The 17,185-nt window shown below is 57.8% G+C and overlaps 3 protein-coding genes across 4 annotated transcripts in view; 2 read left to right on the top strand and 1 right to left on the bottom strand.

Moving 5' to 3' along the window:
• The first annotated feature begins 301 nt into the window (after positions 1 to 301).
• Positions 302 to 9,589, top strand: RUSF1 (RUS family member 1). The gene is made up of 15 exons (XM_034768233.1): positions 302 to 414; positions 1,609 to 1,772; positions 2,181 to 2,258; positions 2,652 to 2,766; positions 4,945 to 4,990; positions 5,082 to 5,114; positions 5,691 to 5,796; positions 6,558 to 6,659; positions 6,834 to 6,904; positions 7,123 to 7,307; positions 7,555 to 7,612; positions 7,961 to 8,031; positions 8,233 to 8,391; positions 8,513 to 8,590; positions 9,299 to 9,589. Exons 2-15 carry the CDS (start codon positions 1,623 to 1,625, stop codon positions 9,391 to 9,393), a joined length of 1,347 nt encoding a protein of 448 aa, XP_034624124.1. The 5' UTR covers positions 302 to 414; positions 1,609 to 1,622; the 3' UTR covers positions 9,394 to 9,589.
• A 105-nt stretch (positions 9,590 to 9,694) lies between these two features.
• On the top strand, positions 9,695 to 15,399 carry LOC117876283 (phosphatidylserine decarboxylase proenzyme, mitochondrial-like; the record flags this gene model as incomplete). Of its 2 annotated transcripts, none has more annotated exon segments than XM_034768293.1 (6): positions 9,695 to 10,146; positions 12,091 to 12,321; positions 13,491 to 13,617; positions 13,813 to 13,944; positions 14,074 to 14,234; positions 14,766 to 15,399. In XM_034768293.1, coding segments are annotated over 6 exon segments (1,002 nt in total). In that variant the 5' UTR covers positions 9,695 to 10,020.
• Positions 15,400 to 16,688: 1,289 nt separating this feature from the next.
• Positions 16,689 to 17,185, bottom strand: part of LOC117876596 (sodium/glucose cotransporter 2-like) — a 9,868-nt gene continuing 9,371 nt past the window's right edge. The window contains exon 5 of the mRNA XM_034768847.1: positions 16,689 to 16,836. Within this exon, the coding sequence (XP_034624738.1) occupies positions 16,689 to 16,836 (148 nt within the window). The remainder of the gene's footprint in view (positions 16,837 to 17,185) is intronic.

Raw genomic sequence — 17,185 nt, 5'->3', positions numbered from 1 at the left:
ACCCCCATCTCTCTATCCCCATATACCCCCATCCTCATACCCCCAACCCTATACCCCCCATATCTCTATCCTCATACCCCCCCATCTTGCTCTGTCCCCATACACGCCCTCCCCCCACCCCCCACCCTCCCCTGCTGGGTTTGTGGCCCGGCCTCACCAGGCAGAGGGGCCGGTGCGAGAATTGGGCTCTGCACCAACCCACCCAGCCCCACGGCTGCGGTGCTGCGACAGGGACTGCACCCCCCACAATGCCCTGCGTGGGGGAAACTACACCCCCCACAATGCCCTCCGCAGGGGAAACTACACCCCCCATAATGCCCCGCGCGGGGGTGGGGGCACGCGACAACCCCACTGCCTAGAGTCCCCCGCACCCTGCCAGCCGCGGTCCCCGCTGCTCCCGCGCCCCCTGCCCAGGTAAGTGCGGGCAGCCCGGCGCCGGGGGTGTGTCCCGGCCTGGGGGGCGGGGCGCTTCCCGGGCTCCTCCCCCCGCCAACGTGTCCCTCCGGCAGCGCCGGGCCGGCGGGGAGCCTCGCTCCTGCCCTGCCCCGGGGTGCAGCCTTTGGGGGGGGATGGGTTAGTGTAACTCACTAACTTCCCCCCCCCCCAACACCTACAGCGTATTTATAGCTCTGTGTGTGCAGGCAGCTACACTGCGTGTGTAACACCCCCACGTGTGCACACCCACAGCGTGTAACACAGAGTGTAACACCCACACGTGTGCACACCCGCAGCGTGTAACACACAGAGTGTAACACCCACACACTTGCACACACGCACAGCATGTAACACGGAGTGTAATACCTACACATGTGCACAGTGTAACCCACACACACAGCATGTAACACAGAATGTAACAACCATGCATGTGCACATAGAAAGCATTTATCACACAATGTAACACCCAAACCTGTGCATGCACACAGAACATAACACATGGAGTGTAACACCCACATACATGCACACACACAATGTGTAATACACAGCGTGTAACACAGTGTAACACCCACACATGTGCACACACACAGAGCATGTAACACAGTGTAGCACACATAGAGAGTGTGTAACAGGCACACACAGAGTGTAACACACATGCACACCACGTGTAATGCACACACAGTGCAATGGACATGCACAGAGCATGATAATACACACTGCACACACGTACACAGTGTAGCATGCACACACGCCCACACATATACACACAGAGTAACACGTATGCAGTGTAACATGAACGCACATGTGCAATATTTACCACACATGTACACAAAATGTGTAGCACGCACACCATACTCTCACACACAGCGTAACACAGACTGCACACGGGCAGTAATGCACACACAGAGTGTAACACACTCACCACAGACAAAGACTGCATTCAGATTGCGCGTGCCCACACCCGCTGTAACATGCCCACGGCGTGCAATGCACTGACTGCACACACACCGAGTGTAACGCTGAGATGTGCAGTCTCTGCATTACACTGGGTGTTTGTGTGCTGTGTGTACGTGTGACATTGTGTGTGTGTGTATGCAGTGTGTTGTGTTCTGTTCTTGTGCCCATGGATGATTCCTTGCTCTGTCTAACGCCTCTCCCCCCTCCCCCCCCCAGACCCTGCTCCGGCCATGCCCAGCCAGGGGATCCAGCCGCTCTGCACAGAGCAGTACGGCTCCCGCGGTGCCCGTTGCTACCTGCCCTCACCCGACGGGCACCTAAGCTGTGTGGGGGATGAGCCGGGGCGTGTGGGATGGCGCTCACTAAAGGAGATCTTCATGGTGAGACGAGGGGTGGGAGGGGTCAAAGGGCAAAGATGGGGAGTTGGGGGGAGCCAGGAGGGCTGACGGGTAATTCAGAGGTGGGCAGAGGAGGATTGATTCAGAACTCAGAGGGGTAAATTGGGGAGCCCAAGGGATCAGGGTGGGGGGCACAGATTGGGAAGGGGGCTCAGCCATGCTGCATCTGAGTGGGGAGGAGTTGGAGGTTATGAAGGTGAGCTGAGGGTGTAGAGGGAAGGAGACGAGGGGAAGGGAGATTGGGGGCCTCGGAGGAGTCTACGGGGGGGTTGGAGAATTTGTGCGGGGCAGGGCTTGCTGTTGACCAGGTGGAGATGTCAGGTGGTCTCTGCTTCCCAGGGGAAGGTCCCTGTTCTGCTCACCCTTGGCCCCCACTTTTCTCCACTGCAGTCCGTGTTTCTGCCCCAGGGGTACCCTGAGAGTGTGAGCCAGGACTACCTGCCCTACCAGATATGGGACACCGTGCAGGTGAGGCAGTGAAGTGAGGGAGACTCACCCCAGCTCTGGGGGAGGAAGGGACTCATCCCCCAACCTGGGGGATTGGGGGTGCACTGGGAGTCAAGCAGACCCAGTCCTGGGGGAGGGGGGCACTGCGGGGGAAGGGGACCCAGCTCCAACCCTTGGGGGAGGGGGTACCCTGGGGGGGCAAGGGAACCTTAGCAGTGGGTTTTGGGGGGTCAGAGTGCAGTGGGGTGTGGCCCAGTCCCCCTCTTTATAGTACTGGGGTGTGGGGGGGACTGGCTGAGGGCAGAAGGGTGTAATGGGGGTAATGGCGAGCACTGGGAAGCCAGGGGTGGGGAGAGGTTGGTCAGCGTACTTGCCCCTCCCCCAATAGTAACAGCCTCCCCTGTTCCCCCCCAGGCCTTTGCCAGCAGCATCACAGGGGCGCTGGCCACGCAGGCCGTGCTGAAGGGGGTGGGCGTGGGGGACCAGACCTCGACCGTTGCTGCAGCCACAGTCACCTGGATACTCAAAGGTGAGACACACACCCCTGAATCACCCTGGAGACACCCACTCCACAAATCCCTACCTCTGATCCCACCGTCGAAGAAGGCCATATTGGTTAAAAAACTGGTGGGGAAGTGACAGCAGCTTCAAAAATATAAAAATAACATGTAATGACTAGCAGAAAGGGGAAACCTCATAGTAATGATTATAAATCAGAAGCTAGGAGTTGCAGAAAATTGATAAAGGAAGCAAAGAGACACAAGGAGAAATCTATGGCCAGCAGAGTTAAGGACAGTAAGAGGGAGCTTTTCAAGCATATTAGGAACAAAAAGAATCCTGACAGCGGTATTGGTCCATGACTAGATGGAAATGGTCTAATTAATAATAATAATGCAGAAAAGGCAGGAGTGTTCAACGTTTTTGTTCTGCATTTAGGGCAAAAACAAATGATGTTGTCGTATAACAGAATAACACTTTTTTCCATTCCACTAGTATCTCTAAAGGGTGTGAAACAGTAACTACTTAAGTTAGCCATTTTAAAATCAGCAGGTCCAGATAACTTGCATCCAAGAGTTTTAAAAGAGCTGGCCGAGGAGCTTCCTGGACTGTAAATGTTGATTTTCAATAAGTCTTGGAGCACTGGGGAAGTCCCAGAAGACTGGAAGACAGCTCATGTGACAACATTTAAAAAGGGGTAAGCAGAATGACCTGGGTAATTATAGGCCCATCAGCCTGATATCGATCCCAGCCAAGAAAATGGATCAGCTGATACGGGACTTCATTAAGGAAGAATTAAAGGAGGATAATATAATTAATGCCAGTTGATATGGATGTATAGGAAAATAGGGCCTGTCACACTCACTTGATCACTTTGTTTTGGGTAAGATTACAAGTTTGATAAAGGTCACACTTGTAATAGACTTCTGTAAGGCTTTTCTCTTGGTACCGCACTACATTTTGATTAAAAAAACTAGGACGATGTAAAAGGAACGTGGCCCACATCAAATGGATTGAAAACTGGCTAACGGACAGGTATCAAAATGTGCCCGTGAATGGGGAATTCCCACCGAATGGGTGTGTTACTAGTGGGGTCCTGCAGAGATCGGTTTCTGGCCCTTTGCTGTTTAACATTCGCATTAATGACTCGCCAGAAAACATAAAATCATCGCTGATGACACAAAAAGTCTGGGGAGTGGGAAATAACAAAGAGGAGAGGTCACTGATACAGAGGGATCAGTTGAGCTGGGCTCAGGTGAACAATACGCGTTTTGATACAGCTAAATATATAGGTATAGGAACAAAAGAGTGTGGGCCAGACCTACAGGATGGGGGAACTGTCCTGGGAAGCAGGGATGCTGAAAAAGATTTGGAAGTCCTGGTGGATAATCAGCTGAACGGGAGCCCCCAGTGCGAAGCTGTGGCCAAAAGAAGTCATGCGATCCTGGGATGCATAAACGGGGATCTTGAGTAGGAGCAGAGAGGTTATTTTACCTCTGTATTTATCCCTGGTGCGTCTGCTGCTGTGTCCAGTGCTGGAACCCACAATTCCAGAAGGATGTTGATACACTGGAGAGGGGTCAGAGAAGAGCCATGAGAATGATTAAAGGATTAGAAAACCTGCCTTATAGTGACAGACCGAAGGAACTCAATCTCTTTAGCTCAACAAAGCGAAGGTTATGGGGTGACTCGATCACAGTCAGTAAGTACCTACATGGGGAACAAATATTTAATAGTGGGCTTTTCAGTCTAGCAGAGGGAGGTGTAACAGGATCTAGACAAGTTCAGACTGGAAATAAGGGTAAGTATTTCACAGTGGGAGGAATTAACCACTGGAACAATTTACCCAGAGTTGTGGTGGATTCTCCATCACTGACAATTTTAAAATCACGTTTAGATGTTTTTCTAGAAGCTCCATTCTAGGAATTACCCTGGGGCAGGTCTCTGGCCTGTGTTATCCAGGAGGTCAGCTGAGATGATCGCAATGGTCCCTTCTGGCCTTGGAATCAATGAATATGTGAATCCACCCCGGCCTGGGACTGCCCCATACCTGAGTTCCCCTCCTTGATGTATGCCAGCCTGGGACATCGCTCCCTTCCTCCCACTAACCTCAATAGTGTCCCCCAGACTCCCCTGAACCCCCCATTCACCCTGCGGGATCTGCCATTTCCTTCGCTGCCCCTGACAGCCCTCTCTGAATCCCCTGCAGATGGGACGGGGATGCTTGGCCGGATCCTTTTTGCCTGGATGAAAGGGTGAGTGGCACACTCTGTGGAGGGGGGTTTCTGGGTCACCAGTGCTGGTGAGGTTATCTCCCCCCGTGACCTCTTCTCTCCCTCCCCCCAGGAGCAAACTGGACTGTGATGCCAAGCAGTGGAGGTGAGTGAGGAAAGGACCTGGCCCCTCCCTTTCCCCAGGACATTCCTCCCACAACCCCTCATCCCCAGGGCGCCCTTCACCCCGACAGCCTGGGATGCCCCTCATCCTGATATCCCCATGGCAGATCCCCGCTTGCTGACCATTACATGATCTTTGACCTCAGAAACTTAAATGCATTGGTCTTGTCCTCTGCACGTGATTGGACAATCCTCATCTTCATCTTCTGACCGTCCATTGTGCAACACTTGCCTTGTGACTGCACTGTGTGACCTTTGCCCTCTGACCCCCATTGAGTGAACCTCGACTTTTGAAATTTGTTGAGTGATACTTGACCTTTGACCTCAACCCCTTGGTGACCTTCACTCTTTGAACCTCATGGTGCAATTCTCAACCTCATAGCCCGTTGAGTGCCCTCTGACCTCCCTCATGACCTCTAACCCTTCACTCCTGACCATCAGCAGGCAGTCATGAACGTCTGACCCCTGTTTAGTGCCCAGTGTCCTCTGAACCCCGTTGGGTGACACATGAGCTCTAACCCTGCCATGCCCCACCACTCTTGCCCCTTGTGCCCTGTAGGCTCTTTGCAGATGGGCTCAATGACCTGGCCATCTTCATGGAGATCTTGGCCCCTGCCTTCCCAGCATGCTTCACTCTCATCGTCTGCACCAGCGGCTTCTTCAAGGTAGCGGGGAGTGGGTTGGCACGAGGGGGTTTGGCGTGTGGGATGAGGGGATTGATGCAAGGGGTTGACTTTGGGAGTTGGTGGGGGGATTGGCATGAGGGGAAGAGGGTTGGTTCAGGGGAGGTGGCTGGTGTGATGTGGGTGAGGGGTTGGTGGGAGGGATTGGCATTGGGGGATTGGGGCATTGGCACAGGGGGAGGGGTTGGCATGGGGTGATTGGTAGGGGGTTGGCGCTGGGGCAAAGGATTGGCAGAGGAGCAGGGGATGGCATCAGAGCCGCGTGGACGGCAGAAGTTCCATTTCACGAAGGAGTTTGTGCTTTTGAAATTTGGCTGCATTCTCCATCAGAGCAAAACCTGACCATTTCGATATTCTCCACGACGGAAAATTCCAGAAAACCTTCATTGCAGCTCCTTGGAAATGTTTTCCTTCATTGTCACCTCTTTGTACAATATAACACAGCATGAACCCCATAGTGGGGTCGATGCACTAGAGAATTCTATGGCCATCGATACCAAAACAAAATAAAAACAACCCAAACAAACAGTATTTTCTAAATCAAGAGTCGGGACATTGTCGGAACATTTTTATCCCCGTTTTCTTTTTTTCCCCCCGAAGAAATTCGTCTGGAGCCGCCCTGATTTCATGGGAACCACATATTCCCATGGGATACGGCTCTGTCTTAAGTCTTTCCCACCGACTCTCGTTGGCATGAGTCCTGCACCCCACACCCGAACCCCTCTCCTCTCTCTCTGCCCCAGTGCATCGTGGGAGTAGCCGGAGGCGCCACCCGGGCAGCCCTCACCATGCACCAGGCCCGGCGGGACAACATGGCGGACGTTTCAGCCAAGGATGGGAGCCAGGTGGGATCCTGCTGGGACCAATGTTAAGGGGCACCCCACAGTGCAGCGGGTGGGGGCGCTCCAGGGGGCAGAGGGGACAGACTCTCCCAGAATGCAGCAGGGCGGAAATGCCCGGGGCGGTGGGGGTTGTACCCCACCTCTGCAGATGCCCTCACTCACTCCTCTCCCGCCCAGGAGACCCTGGTGAATTTAGCCGGCCTGCTCGTTAGCCTCCTCCTCATCCCCCTCGTCACCGACAGGCTCCAGTGAGTGACCCTAAGGGCAGGGATAGCACAAGTGTGTGTGTGTGTGGGGGGGGGGGTGGTCAGGGGATTGTGGGAGGCGGGGGGTGCAGGGGATTGTGGGAGGGCTTATGGGAGGTGGGAGGCAAAAGGAATTGTGGGAAGGGTTGTGGCAGGCAGAGGGGATTGTGGGGGATTGTGAGTCTGGCTGGGCCTGCCCCTGTCTCTGCCCTCCCCCACAGGCTCACCTACGCCCTCTATGGCCTGTTCACGGCTCTACACCTTTATGCCAACTACCGGGCCGTGCGCGCCGTCTGCATGGAGACGCTCAACCGGGCTCGTCTGCGCCTCGCCCTGCGCCACTTCCTGTGCCAGGGCTGGGTGCCCACGCCCGCCCATGCCAACCCACGGGAACCCCTGCTGCCAGGTGACCACGGGGGAAAGAGGATACAGGGGGAGAGGGGAAGAGGAGAACCCCAGCATGGGCAGATGCAGAGAGACCAATTCTCCCGAGAGGGGAAAGGCGCCATGTCCCATTCCCTGCCCCCCTGAGCCAGCCAGTCCCCCCACCCTTGGGCGGGATTGGAGCCAGTGCCCCAGATAGGGGAAAGGCCCGTGTCCCATTTCCCCCCATACCCAACTGACTAGACTCTTTGCTCCTCACCTGTCCACAGAAATCCAGCAGCATCTCAGGATAACTCTAGGAGCCCCACTCCACCTGCTGGTCTCCAGGTGAGTAACAGATTTAACTTGTCCCTCATCCCTCCCCAGGGATTGGCCCCTCAGCCCAGCCAGCACAAGTCTCTAGGGAGACCTCTCGACACATTTATTCTAGTTGCGGTTCCTGCTCTTAGAAACCTGTGTGTCTTTGGTGGATCTTCTCCCTGTAACATCTTGTGGCGGGGAGTTCCAGAGGCTAAACATGTCTGGTCCATTCATAGTGAGCATCTCCTTCTTTGCAAAAACAACGAGGAGCCGGGTGTCACCTTAAAGACTAACACATTTCTTTGGGCATAAGCTTTTGAGGGTAAAAAACCTCACTTCTTCTTTGCGTATTCTTTCCCTCTGTCTATCCCACAGCGTAGCTGAGTTCCAGCAGGCCTGTGAGGGCAACTTGAGGAACTATCTAATCGCTCTGAACCGAAAAGCTGGTGAGGAGGGACCGGGAGGAGGAATGAGACCCAGGTGTCTGGGATGGCAGCCATAGGGGGCAGAGACCAGGAAGGGAAATGGGACCCTGGTGTCTGGCACGGCAGCCGTAGGAGACTGGGAGGGGAAATGGGACACAAGCGTCTGGGATGGCGGTGTGGTGAGATGGTGCGGGACACCCTGCTGTGCCCTTCTCCCCACAGGCACCGTGGCTGTGGCCCTGCGCCATGGGGCGAGCAGTGTGGACACCATCCAGGCCTGTTCCCACGCCCTGCTGCTGGAGACCCTGCTGTGCCAGGCCCTGCCCCCAGGTGCCGTGGAGGAAGAGATGCTACAGAAGCTGCAAAGGCAGCTGTGTGGAGGTGAGGGGCGGGGTGACCAGACACCCCCTGTGCCTGATCCTGTGGGGGGAGGAGGGGGGCTCATCTAGGGGTTTCCCAGCACCTATCCTTCATCCACAGCCAGCTCTGTTCTGTCTTTCAGCCCCTGACGGAGAGGTCTGGGCTGTGCTGACGGAAACTCACCAGCTGCTGGACAGGCTGTTCCCACGGTTCCTAGCAGGTAACTGGGAGCACCCCTAGTGCTCCTCTCTGAGGAGAGCGCCCCCTGCTGGGGAACATCCCCATCCCCTGCACTCAGCCCCGGCCCTTCCCTGTGTCCCCCTGCCTGGGGAGAGCGCCCCCTGCTGGGGAACATCCTCACCCCCTGCACTCAGCCCCGGCCCTTCCCTGTGTCCCCCTGCCTGGGGAGAGCGCCCTCTGCTGGGGAACATCCTCGCCCCCTGCACTCCCAGTCCTGGTCCCACCCCTTGCAGGGCCTCGGGCCCTGGGAAGAGCACCCTGTGCTGTGGAGACCCCACCCCCCATGCTCTCGGCGCATGGGTCTTCCCCATTGGCTCCCGCCCTGGGGAGATTGGAGAGAGACCCCGACCCACTGCATTTCCAGCCCTGGGGTCAGGGCCGGCTCCAGGGTTTTGGCCGCCCCAAGCAGCCACAAAAAAAAAAAAAAAAAGAGCCGCGATCGCGATCTGCGACGGCAATTCGGCGGAAGGTCCTTCACTCCCAGGCGGAGTGAGGGACCGTCCGCCAAATTGCCGCCGAATAGCTGGACCTGCTGCCCCTGTCCAGAGTGGCCGTCCCAAGCACCAGCTTGCCAAGCTGGTGCCTGGAGCCGGCCCTGCCTGGAGTGTCCCCTGTCCCATGGAGAGCGCCCCCTGCTGGGGAAACACACACACCATCTCCTGGCCCTGGGCTGGTCTGTCTCTTGCAGGGCTGGTCTCGGCAGGCTGGGTCACGGATCGGAACCTGCTTGGAGCAGAGGAATGGCGTCTGGATTGGACCCCAAAGGACAAGAAAGTCCTGTAGACCTGACCCCTCCCCAGCAACCCCAACGAGACCAAAACGTTCTGTGCCTTAGTGGGCTCACCCCAGTGAGTTGACTGGGACCAGTGACTGAAGGATGCAGATTCGATCCACCTCCATGTGGGACCAGTTACACACACTGTGAATCCAACGTGCTCTGCACCCCTGTACTGCTGGGAATAAAGATTTTATACATAGACATAGACATGGGGCTTTTCCCTGCTAGGGGGCACAGCTGAGATGCAGCCACCTCTTGGTTGGGTGCAGGGGATGTTTATACGGTGATCCCTCACCCAGCACTGAGATGCAGCCACCTCTGGTGCAGGGTGTGGGGACTGTTTATACGGGGATCCCTTTTCTGGCGTTGTGATGCAGCTCCCTCTGAGGTGAAGTTCGGGGGCTGTTTATACAGGGGCCCCTTGCCTGGCACTGAGATGCAGCTACCTCCAGGGTGCGGCACAGGGGCTGTTTATACAGGGATCCCTCGCCTGGGCTGAGATGCAGCCGTATCTGGGGCATAGTTCAAGCCCCTACTGTTTGCAATCCCACCGTGTGTGCGTGGCCAGGTGATGTCACGGTCCTGCTGTGTGGGGTGATGATGAGACCATAGGCTTGTGCGGAGCCAATTTCATGAGGGAGGGCCCGGCCCCTCCGTGCAAGTCTTGTGAGTCATTGTGCACATGTGGTGTGATGGCCATCGCTGAGCACTGGCGAGGTGGAAGAGACGGATCCCGGCCAGCAACATCCTTGCTCCCCGTGAGTGTCTGGGTTGGCTTCGCCCTGTGTGTGTGTGTGTGTGGTGATTTGTGTGTTGTTGTCATTCTCTCTGTGTGTGTTATTCTCTGTACCCTTGTAGTGGGTGTGATTTTGTGTTAGTGTCATTCAGTGTTTTTCTGTGTGTGTGTGTGTGTTTGTGATTGTGTTAGTGTTCTGTGTGTGTGTGTGTGCAATTTTGGGTTTGTGTGAATGTTACCCTCTATTGTTATAGTGTGTGCGATTGTGTGTTAGGAGTAGTTTCTGTACCCTCGTGTGTGTGATTGTATGTCAGTGTGTGTGTGTGTGTGTGTGTGTCTTGTTCTGCATGCCCTTGTGTGTGTGACTGTGTGTCACTGTCATTCTATGTGTCATATTGTAGGGGGGTGTCTGTGCTGAGTTGTGGGGGGTGTGTGCGTATGCATGCACCAGCATCAGTAGATACCAGCTGGCTGAGAGTCGCTGTCCTGCTATCAGTGTGTGCGTGTGTGCATGTTGCAGGGTGTGGGTCATTGTGTCAAATGTGTGTGTTGTATCTGTGCCGGTTGTACCGTCTGCTGTCAGCGAGTGTGTGTGAGCTTTGTTTCCTGTGTGTATAAACAGTAGGGTGTGTCACTCAGGGCAGGTGTGTGTTATGTTATTAATGCGTGTGGGGGGGTGTCCTGTTCTGTGTGTGTGGGACCCAAAGGCCAGGAGTCTCTCTCCCAGCCACTGTGCGTCAGTGGGTATGTGTATATTTGTGCACGTTTCCTCTGTGTGTGAGTGGGTGGCTGTGGCTGTAGGTTTTCAGGAGTCACACCCCACCCTCAGCTGCTGTGTGTTCTGTGTGTGTATGTCTCTGTGTGTGTTACACTATGTTATAGTCTGTGTGTACATGACACTGTGTCTATGCATGTGTGTGACGTGTGTTACACTGTGCTACATTGCAACACTCCATGTTACACATAGACATAGTGTGTGTGAATTACACTGTGCTCTGAGTGTGATACAATAAACTGTATGTATTTTTCCCTGTGTATGTATTAAATTTGTGTGTGCAACTGTTACACACAGACACACACAAAGAGTATCTCGGTGTGTGTGTGACATTGTGCTGTGTGTATGACGCGGTTACGGTTTCTGTGTTACACTTAGTGTTTTACACTGGTTTATGCTCTCTTTGTGTGTTACACCCTATGTGTTTTACATTTGTATGTGCAACACTTTTGCTGTGTGTCTATCAGAGTGTGTGTGTTATACTGCTATGCTCTGTGTGTTACGCTCTGTGTGTTACACTGTGCCTGTGCAGAACATTGTTCTGCTCTGTGTGTATGACACCGTGTATCTGTGTGTTTGTGTTATGCTGTGTGTAACTGTGTGGTCTCGGGGAGTGGGCTGGCTCTGTCTTGGGGCTGCTGTCTGGCCGCATGGCAGCCCCGAGCCTGGGCACTGCTCTCCTGATGGGCGTGGGGAACCCAGCCTGACTTTGGGGGATGCCCCTGGGGCAATGACTCCCCTTTGCCCCAGGCTGGGATCTCCCAGGCAAAGGCAGGCTGTGCAGAGCATCTCATAATTCCCAGGGGTGAGCGCCCAGTGCCTGGGTCCCATTCCCTGTCCCGGTTTCTCTCCCAGGGGTGAGCCGTGGTGTGTGCATGGTGCTGTACGTGTCCCTCCAGGATGGCCATCCCCAGGCTTTCCCTGCGGCGCCATCTACCTCGGATACCTGGCCATGCCCTGCGGCTCCGCTCCTGGCAGATTCTCAAGCCCCTCACCCATGCTGGGCTGCAGCCCACCAGCAAGGTCAGGGCATGGGGGGTAGAGAAGGGGCCAGCGAGGGGGAGGAACTGGGGAGAAGGGGGACAGAAGAAGGGATGGGAGGGATCTGGGGTGGGAGGGGAGGAGTGGGTGGAGAGGGTATATAGGGGGCTCTATGGGGCGAGTGCCCCCTGCTGACTCTCCCCGCTGCAGGCCTTGTACTGCTGCGCCCCCACCCGGCTGCTCTCGCGACTCTGGGGGGTGCTGACAGGGCTGGCGCTGCCCCGCTGGCTGCGACGCCCCCTGCTGGCGCTCTATGTCTGGGCCTTCTCCGTCAACATGGCCGAGGCGGCTGAGGAAGATCTGAGTGGCTACCGCAGCCTTGGGGAGCTCTTCCGGCGCCCGCTCAAGCCCTGGGTGCGTCCCATCGCACCCTATGACATGGTATGTCCTGCTCTGTCCCCCCCCCTTCCCCCCCCCTGCCATGGTATGTCCCCCCTTGCCCCCCCCCCCCCCATTGCCCTCCCATGACATGGTATGTCCTGCCTTGCCCCCCCATTGCCCTCCCATGGCATGGTACGTCCTGGTCTGTACCCCCACATTGCCCTTCCATGGCATGGTATTTCCTGGTCTGCCCCCATTGTTCTTCCATGGCATGGGATGTCCTGCTCTGTTCTCTCCCCTGCCCCCATTGCTCTTCCATGGCATGGGATGTCGTGCCCTGGACCCCCATGACATGGTAGGTGACGGTCCTTCCCATTGTTCTCCCATGGCATGGTATGTCCTACCCTGCTCCCCCATTGCCCTCCCATGACATGGTAGGTCCCTCCCATTGTTCTCCCATGGCATGGTATGTTCCACCCTGCCACCCCATTGCCCTCCCATGACATGGTATATCTTGCCCGGCCCCTTCATTGCCTTCCCATGTCATGGCAGGTCCCCCCCTTCCCCAGCAAAACTCCTCATGGGATGGTATGTTCAATCCCACCCCTCCACGGTACCGTTACCTTCCACTCCTGCACCCCCTACAATATGATCGGTCGCATTTTGTTCTCCCCTCACCATGGCATGGTATGTCCCACCCCTCCTTCACAAATTATGGTATGTCCCATCCCCCCTCCACATGGTATGTCTCATTCTCCCCTCCCCCCTGTGCCCCATATCATGGGTCTTCCCTTCCCATGAAACCCCTTTGACATGGTACGTCCCGGTGCCCACAGTGACAATACACATGCACATCCCTCCCTGAGGCCAGGCTCCCCAGGGTCCCAGACCTCCCCGCCTGCCTTGGCCCGTGTGTGCCCTGCAGCGCTGCGAGCTCAACATGGCTGTGCCAGCAGCGGCACACGTGTGAGACACAAGCACATTCCCCAGGGCTCCGGGCCTGGTACTTTCACAGCCTGGCTTTTCACGAGAGCTTTGCACTGTCTGTGCACGGGCCGGCATGGGCCCTCCCCAGAGCCCTGCCCCTGCCTTCCCAGGGCGCTGCTCCCTGGGGTTTGGGAGCGCCCTCATCTTTGCTCAGCTGGCACAGGTGTGAACACCCTGGCCTGCCCTCGTGAATCCCCGTGTGAGGCCATCCCCGCTTCTCAACCTGTCCCGGCTGGTTGCAGGTCAGCCCGGCAGATGGCTGCATCGTGCACCTGGGCCAGGTGCGGAGGAGCCGCCTGGAGCAGGTGAAGGGGGTGACGTACTCCCTGGAGAGCTTCCTCGGGCCCCAGGACTGGAGGGAAGATGGGGGTGAGCGAGGGGTTGGGGGTGGGCTGATGTGGGGGGTTGGGCTTAGGATCCAATCCAGGGGGGTGGCTGGGATAGATCCCAGAGGCCAATCTGGGGGCCAAAGGGCCCACGGTGGGGGGACAATCTGTGTGTGTGTGTGTCCCCAATCCAAGGCAGGTGCAGATTAACCCTTTGCTGTCCGTCTCTCTCCCCCAGGCAGGGATCTCTCCCCATGGTGGCGCCGGGGGCACCGGCTCTATCAGTGCATCATCTATCTGGCGCCGGGCGACTACCACCGCTTCCATTCACCCACCGACTGGCACATCCGGCACCGCCGGCACTTCCCCGGTATGGCACAGCCGAGGGGGGGGAGCAGGCTGCAGAGGCGGGGGGCCTGGACCCGATTGTCACTCACGCTGGGGTCTCCTCTTCCCTCCCATCTGTCTGCTTGTCCTGCCCCGTGCCCATCCGTGGCAGGCTCCCTGATGTCGGTGAGCCCGAGTGTGGTGCGCCGGATCCCGGGGCTGTTCTGCCACAACGAGCGGGTGGTGCTGAGCGGGGAGTGGGCTCACGGCTTCTTCTCCCTGACTGCCGTGGGGGCCACCAACGTGGGCTCCATCCGCATCTACTGCGACCAGGTGGGGCTGGGGGCAGAGAGAACTGGGAGCCCTGGAGAGGGGGACCACCCTCTGCTGTCCTGATGGGGTCCCTGGTGATCGTGTGTGCTTGTGGGGTCCGCATGCGGGGGGAGTCCTGGTGAGCACGCACAGGCTCATGGGATTGCATGTGGGGGGAGGGGCCTGGCAAGTGTGCACATGCTCGCACGATCAGATGTGGGGAAGGCCCTGGTGAGTGTGTGTGTGTGCTTGTGGAATCTCATGTGGGGGGTCCCTGGTGAGTGCACACGCATTTGTGGGATCAGACAAGGGGGGCCTTGGTAAGTGTGTGTGCACTTGTGCGATCACACATGGGGGGCCTCCCGGTGAGCATGTGCGCCATGGGATTGCATGTGTGTGTGTGTGTGGGGGGGCTGGTGAGCGCATGCTCTGGTGGGATTGCACGTTGGGGGTGGGTGAGTGCACAGTCACATGGCTCTTGCGAGCCAGAGCAGACGTGGAGCAAGGGGTACCCGTCACCATGGTAACCATGGCCCCCTTTCTCTCCGGCAGGACCTTCACACCAATTGCGCCCACCACGTGCAGGGCCACTACCACGACCTCAGCTACTTGTCTTGGGCAGGGCCAGCCGGGATACCCACCCCCAAGGGAGCTGGCCTAGGCGAGTTCAACCTGGGCTCCACCATCGTCCTTCTCTTCCAGGGGCCCCGGCGCTTTGGCTTCCGCACCAGTGCTGGGCGCAGGGTGCGGGTGGGGCAGGCGCTGGGCAGCCTGTGACGCGGCGGGCAGAGGAGCAGGCCCCCATTTCAGGGCGGGACCCCGATTTCCTGGGGAGATTGGAGAACCCCTTCACTGCCATGGGGGAGACACCCCAGATTCGGTGGAGTACAGGGAGGAGACACTAGACTTGTGGGAGAAGGGAAGCCTCCATTTCAGATGGGAGAACTGGACCCCTCTTTACTGGGGGGAAGGGAGGGGTCCCCCATTCCAATAGCCCCTCCAGCTTTTTGCTGAGGAATGTGGGGGGCTTTGACACCCCTTAAGAATCATAGAGGAAACATAGGAGTGACCCTGATCTTAGCAGGGGATGGGATTTTTGGAGGCGGGAGCACGAGGAACCGTACATTCAAGAGGGGGACAGAGAGCCCCCCCATACTAGGAGAAGGGACCTCACTTTCCAGGGAGGCCCCCCACCTTTAATTCCAATGGGGGTAAAAAAAGGATACTTGGTTTTAAATGTGGGGGGGTCCCAAATTCAGCAGGGGGGCATGGGGGTGAGACCAAGCCCCCCCCCCCTTAATTCCAACAGGGGATGATGTGAATGGCTCAGGGGAGCTCCTTCCCAGATCCTTTGGGGTTGAAATGTGGGGGGAACTTTTGTACCATCCTCTCTGCCCCTCACCCCCCGGCCCCATAAAGCAGTCTGAGCACCAGGGGGCAGAATAACTCTGAAATAGAGCTTTCTATTTTCATATACAGCCTGTTTGTGTGCGTTTGTGGTGGGGGACAGACCTGGGGCCTTTCCCCTCTAGGGGGCGCTGGCTGTGATCCGGCCCTGGGCTAGGGGATTGGCTGGCTTAGGGGGTGGGGAACGGGACCTGGGGCCTTTCCCCTCTAGGGGGCGCTGGCTCCAATCTGGCTCTGGGCTAGGGGATTGGCTGGCTCAGGGGGTGGGGAACGGGACCTGGAGCCTTTCCCCTCTAGGGGGCGCTGGCTGTGATCCGGCCTTGGGCTAGGGGATTGGCTGGCTCAGGGGGTGGGGAACAGGACCTGGGACCTTTCCCCTCTAGGGGGCGCTGGCTCCGATCTGGCTCTGGGCTAGGGGATTGGCTGGCTCGGGGAACAGGACGTGGGGCCTTTCCCCTCTAGGGGGCGCTCGCTCCGATCTGGCCCTGGGCTAGGGGATTGGCTGGCTCGGGGAACAGGACGTGGGGCTTTTCCCCTCTAGGGGGCGCCAGCTCCAGCCCAGAAAAGCAACCACCGGCTGCAGTTTCCCATTCATTTATTTGTCTATTGCTGTCCCTCCACACTCTTCCCAGCCTGAGTTTCGTGGGGCGGGGGGAGGGAGGGGAGGTTGGGGGGAGGCCGGGCTGGGGGTCGGTGAGGGGCTGGGGGCTATGCTGCCCCCCTTCCGTTTCCACCCTCTTCCTGTGGTCTCTGCACTGGGTTTGGGGGGGAGGGGAGCCCCTGGAAAATACCTTGGGGGAGGGGGAAGGGGGGTACACAAGCCCCTCATTGACAGCTGAGGTGCACAGTGGGGGGGGACTATGGCATAGGGCAGAGGGGACCCCACCACAGGGAGAGGGTGTGTGTGGGGGCGCTACAGGAACGGGGGAAGGAAAAGAGGGTTTATTTGGCGGCAGTGGGGGGCTGAGGAGGTGGGAGGTGGCCTGGGAGCCCCATAGCAGAGGCAGGAGCTGCCGTGGGCTCCCCGCGGTGGGGCTCAGAGACGGGAGGGCTCCCCGTGGCAGAGGCTCAGGCGTAATAGCCCCACAGGAAGAGGGCGATGGCCATCATGACAATAGCGTTGAGGTTGACGACCCGGCTCCAGGTTGGGTGCTCCGTGATATCCGGCAGCCGCTCCACACCCGGCTCCGGCGCCCGCCGCGCTGCACCCCCCAGGCTGCAGAGCCAGGCCATGCAGCGCCCCACGCAGCCCTGGGACTGACCGGCCGGGGGGCCTGGCGGAAGAAAGAGAGTGAACAGCGCCCCCTGCCGAACAGAGCCCCCTGCCTGTCCCCCTGCAGCACAGCGCCCCCTGTTGAGCCCCCCCCGCCTGTCCCCTTGCAGCACAGCGCCCCCTGCCGAACAGAGCCCCCTGCCTGTCCCCCTGCAGCACAGCGCCCCCTGCCGAACAGAGCCCCCCGCCTGTCCCCCTGCAGCACAGCGCCCCCTGCCGAGCCCCCCGCCCGCCCCCTGCAGCACAGCGCCCAGGGGCTCCCAGCTATCTACACAGCCAAATCCTTCCACCT

This window comes from Trachemys scripta, chromosome 4, assembly GCF_013100865.1.
Source record: "Trachemys scripta elegans isolate TJP31775 chromosome 4, CAS_Tse_1.0, whole genome shotgun sequence".
NCBI classification, from domain to species: domain Eukaryota; kingdom Metazoa; phylum Chordata; order Testudines; family Emydidae; genus Trachemys; species Trachemys scripta.
Note: the sequence above shows the minus strand (reverse complement) of the source record. Positions and strands in the feature narration are given on the sequence as shown.

What these genes read in the sequence shown, in the direction of transcription:
- RUSF1 (XM_034768233.1), top strand. Translation starts at nt 1,623, where the DNA reads ATGCCCAGCCAGGGGATCCAGCCGCTCTGCACAGAGCAGTACGGCTCC. An exon ending in CACTAAAGGAGATCTTCATG is followed by an intron (nt 1,773 to 2,180) that starts GTGAGACGAGGG and finishes TCTCCACTGCAG; the next exon opens with TCCGTGTTTCTGCCCCAGGG. An exon ending in CAGCCAAGGATGGGAGCCAG is followed by an intron (nt 6,660 to 6,833) that starts GTGGGATCCTGC and finishes TCTCCCGCCCAG; the next exon opens with GAGACCCTGGTGAATTTAGC.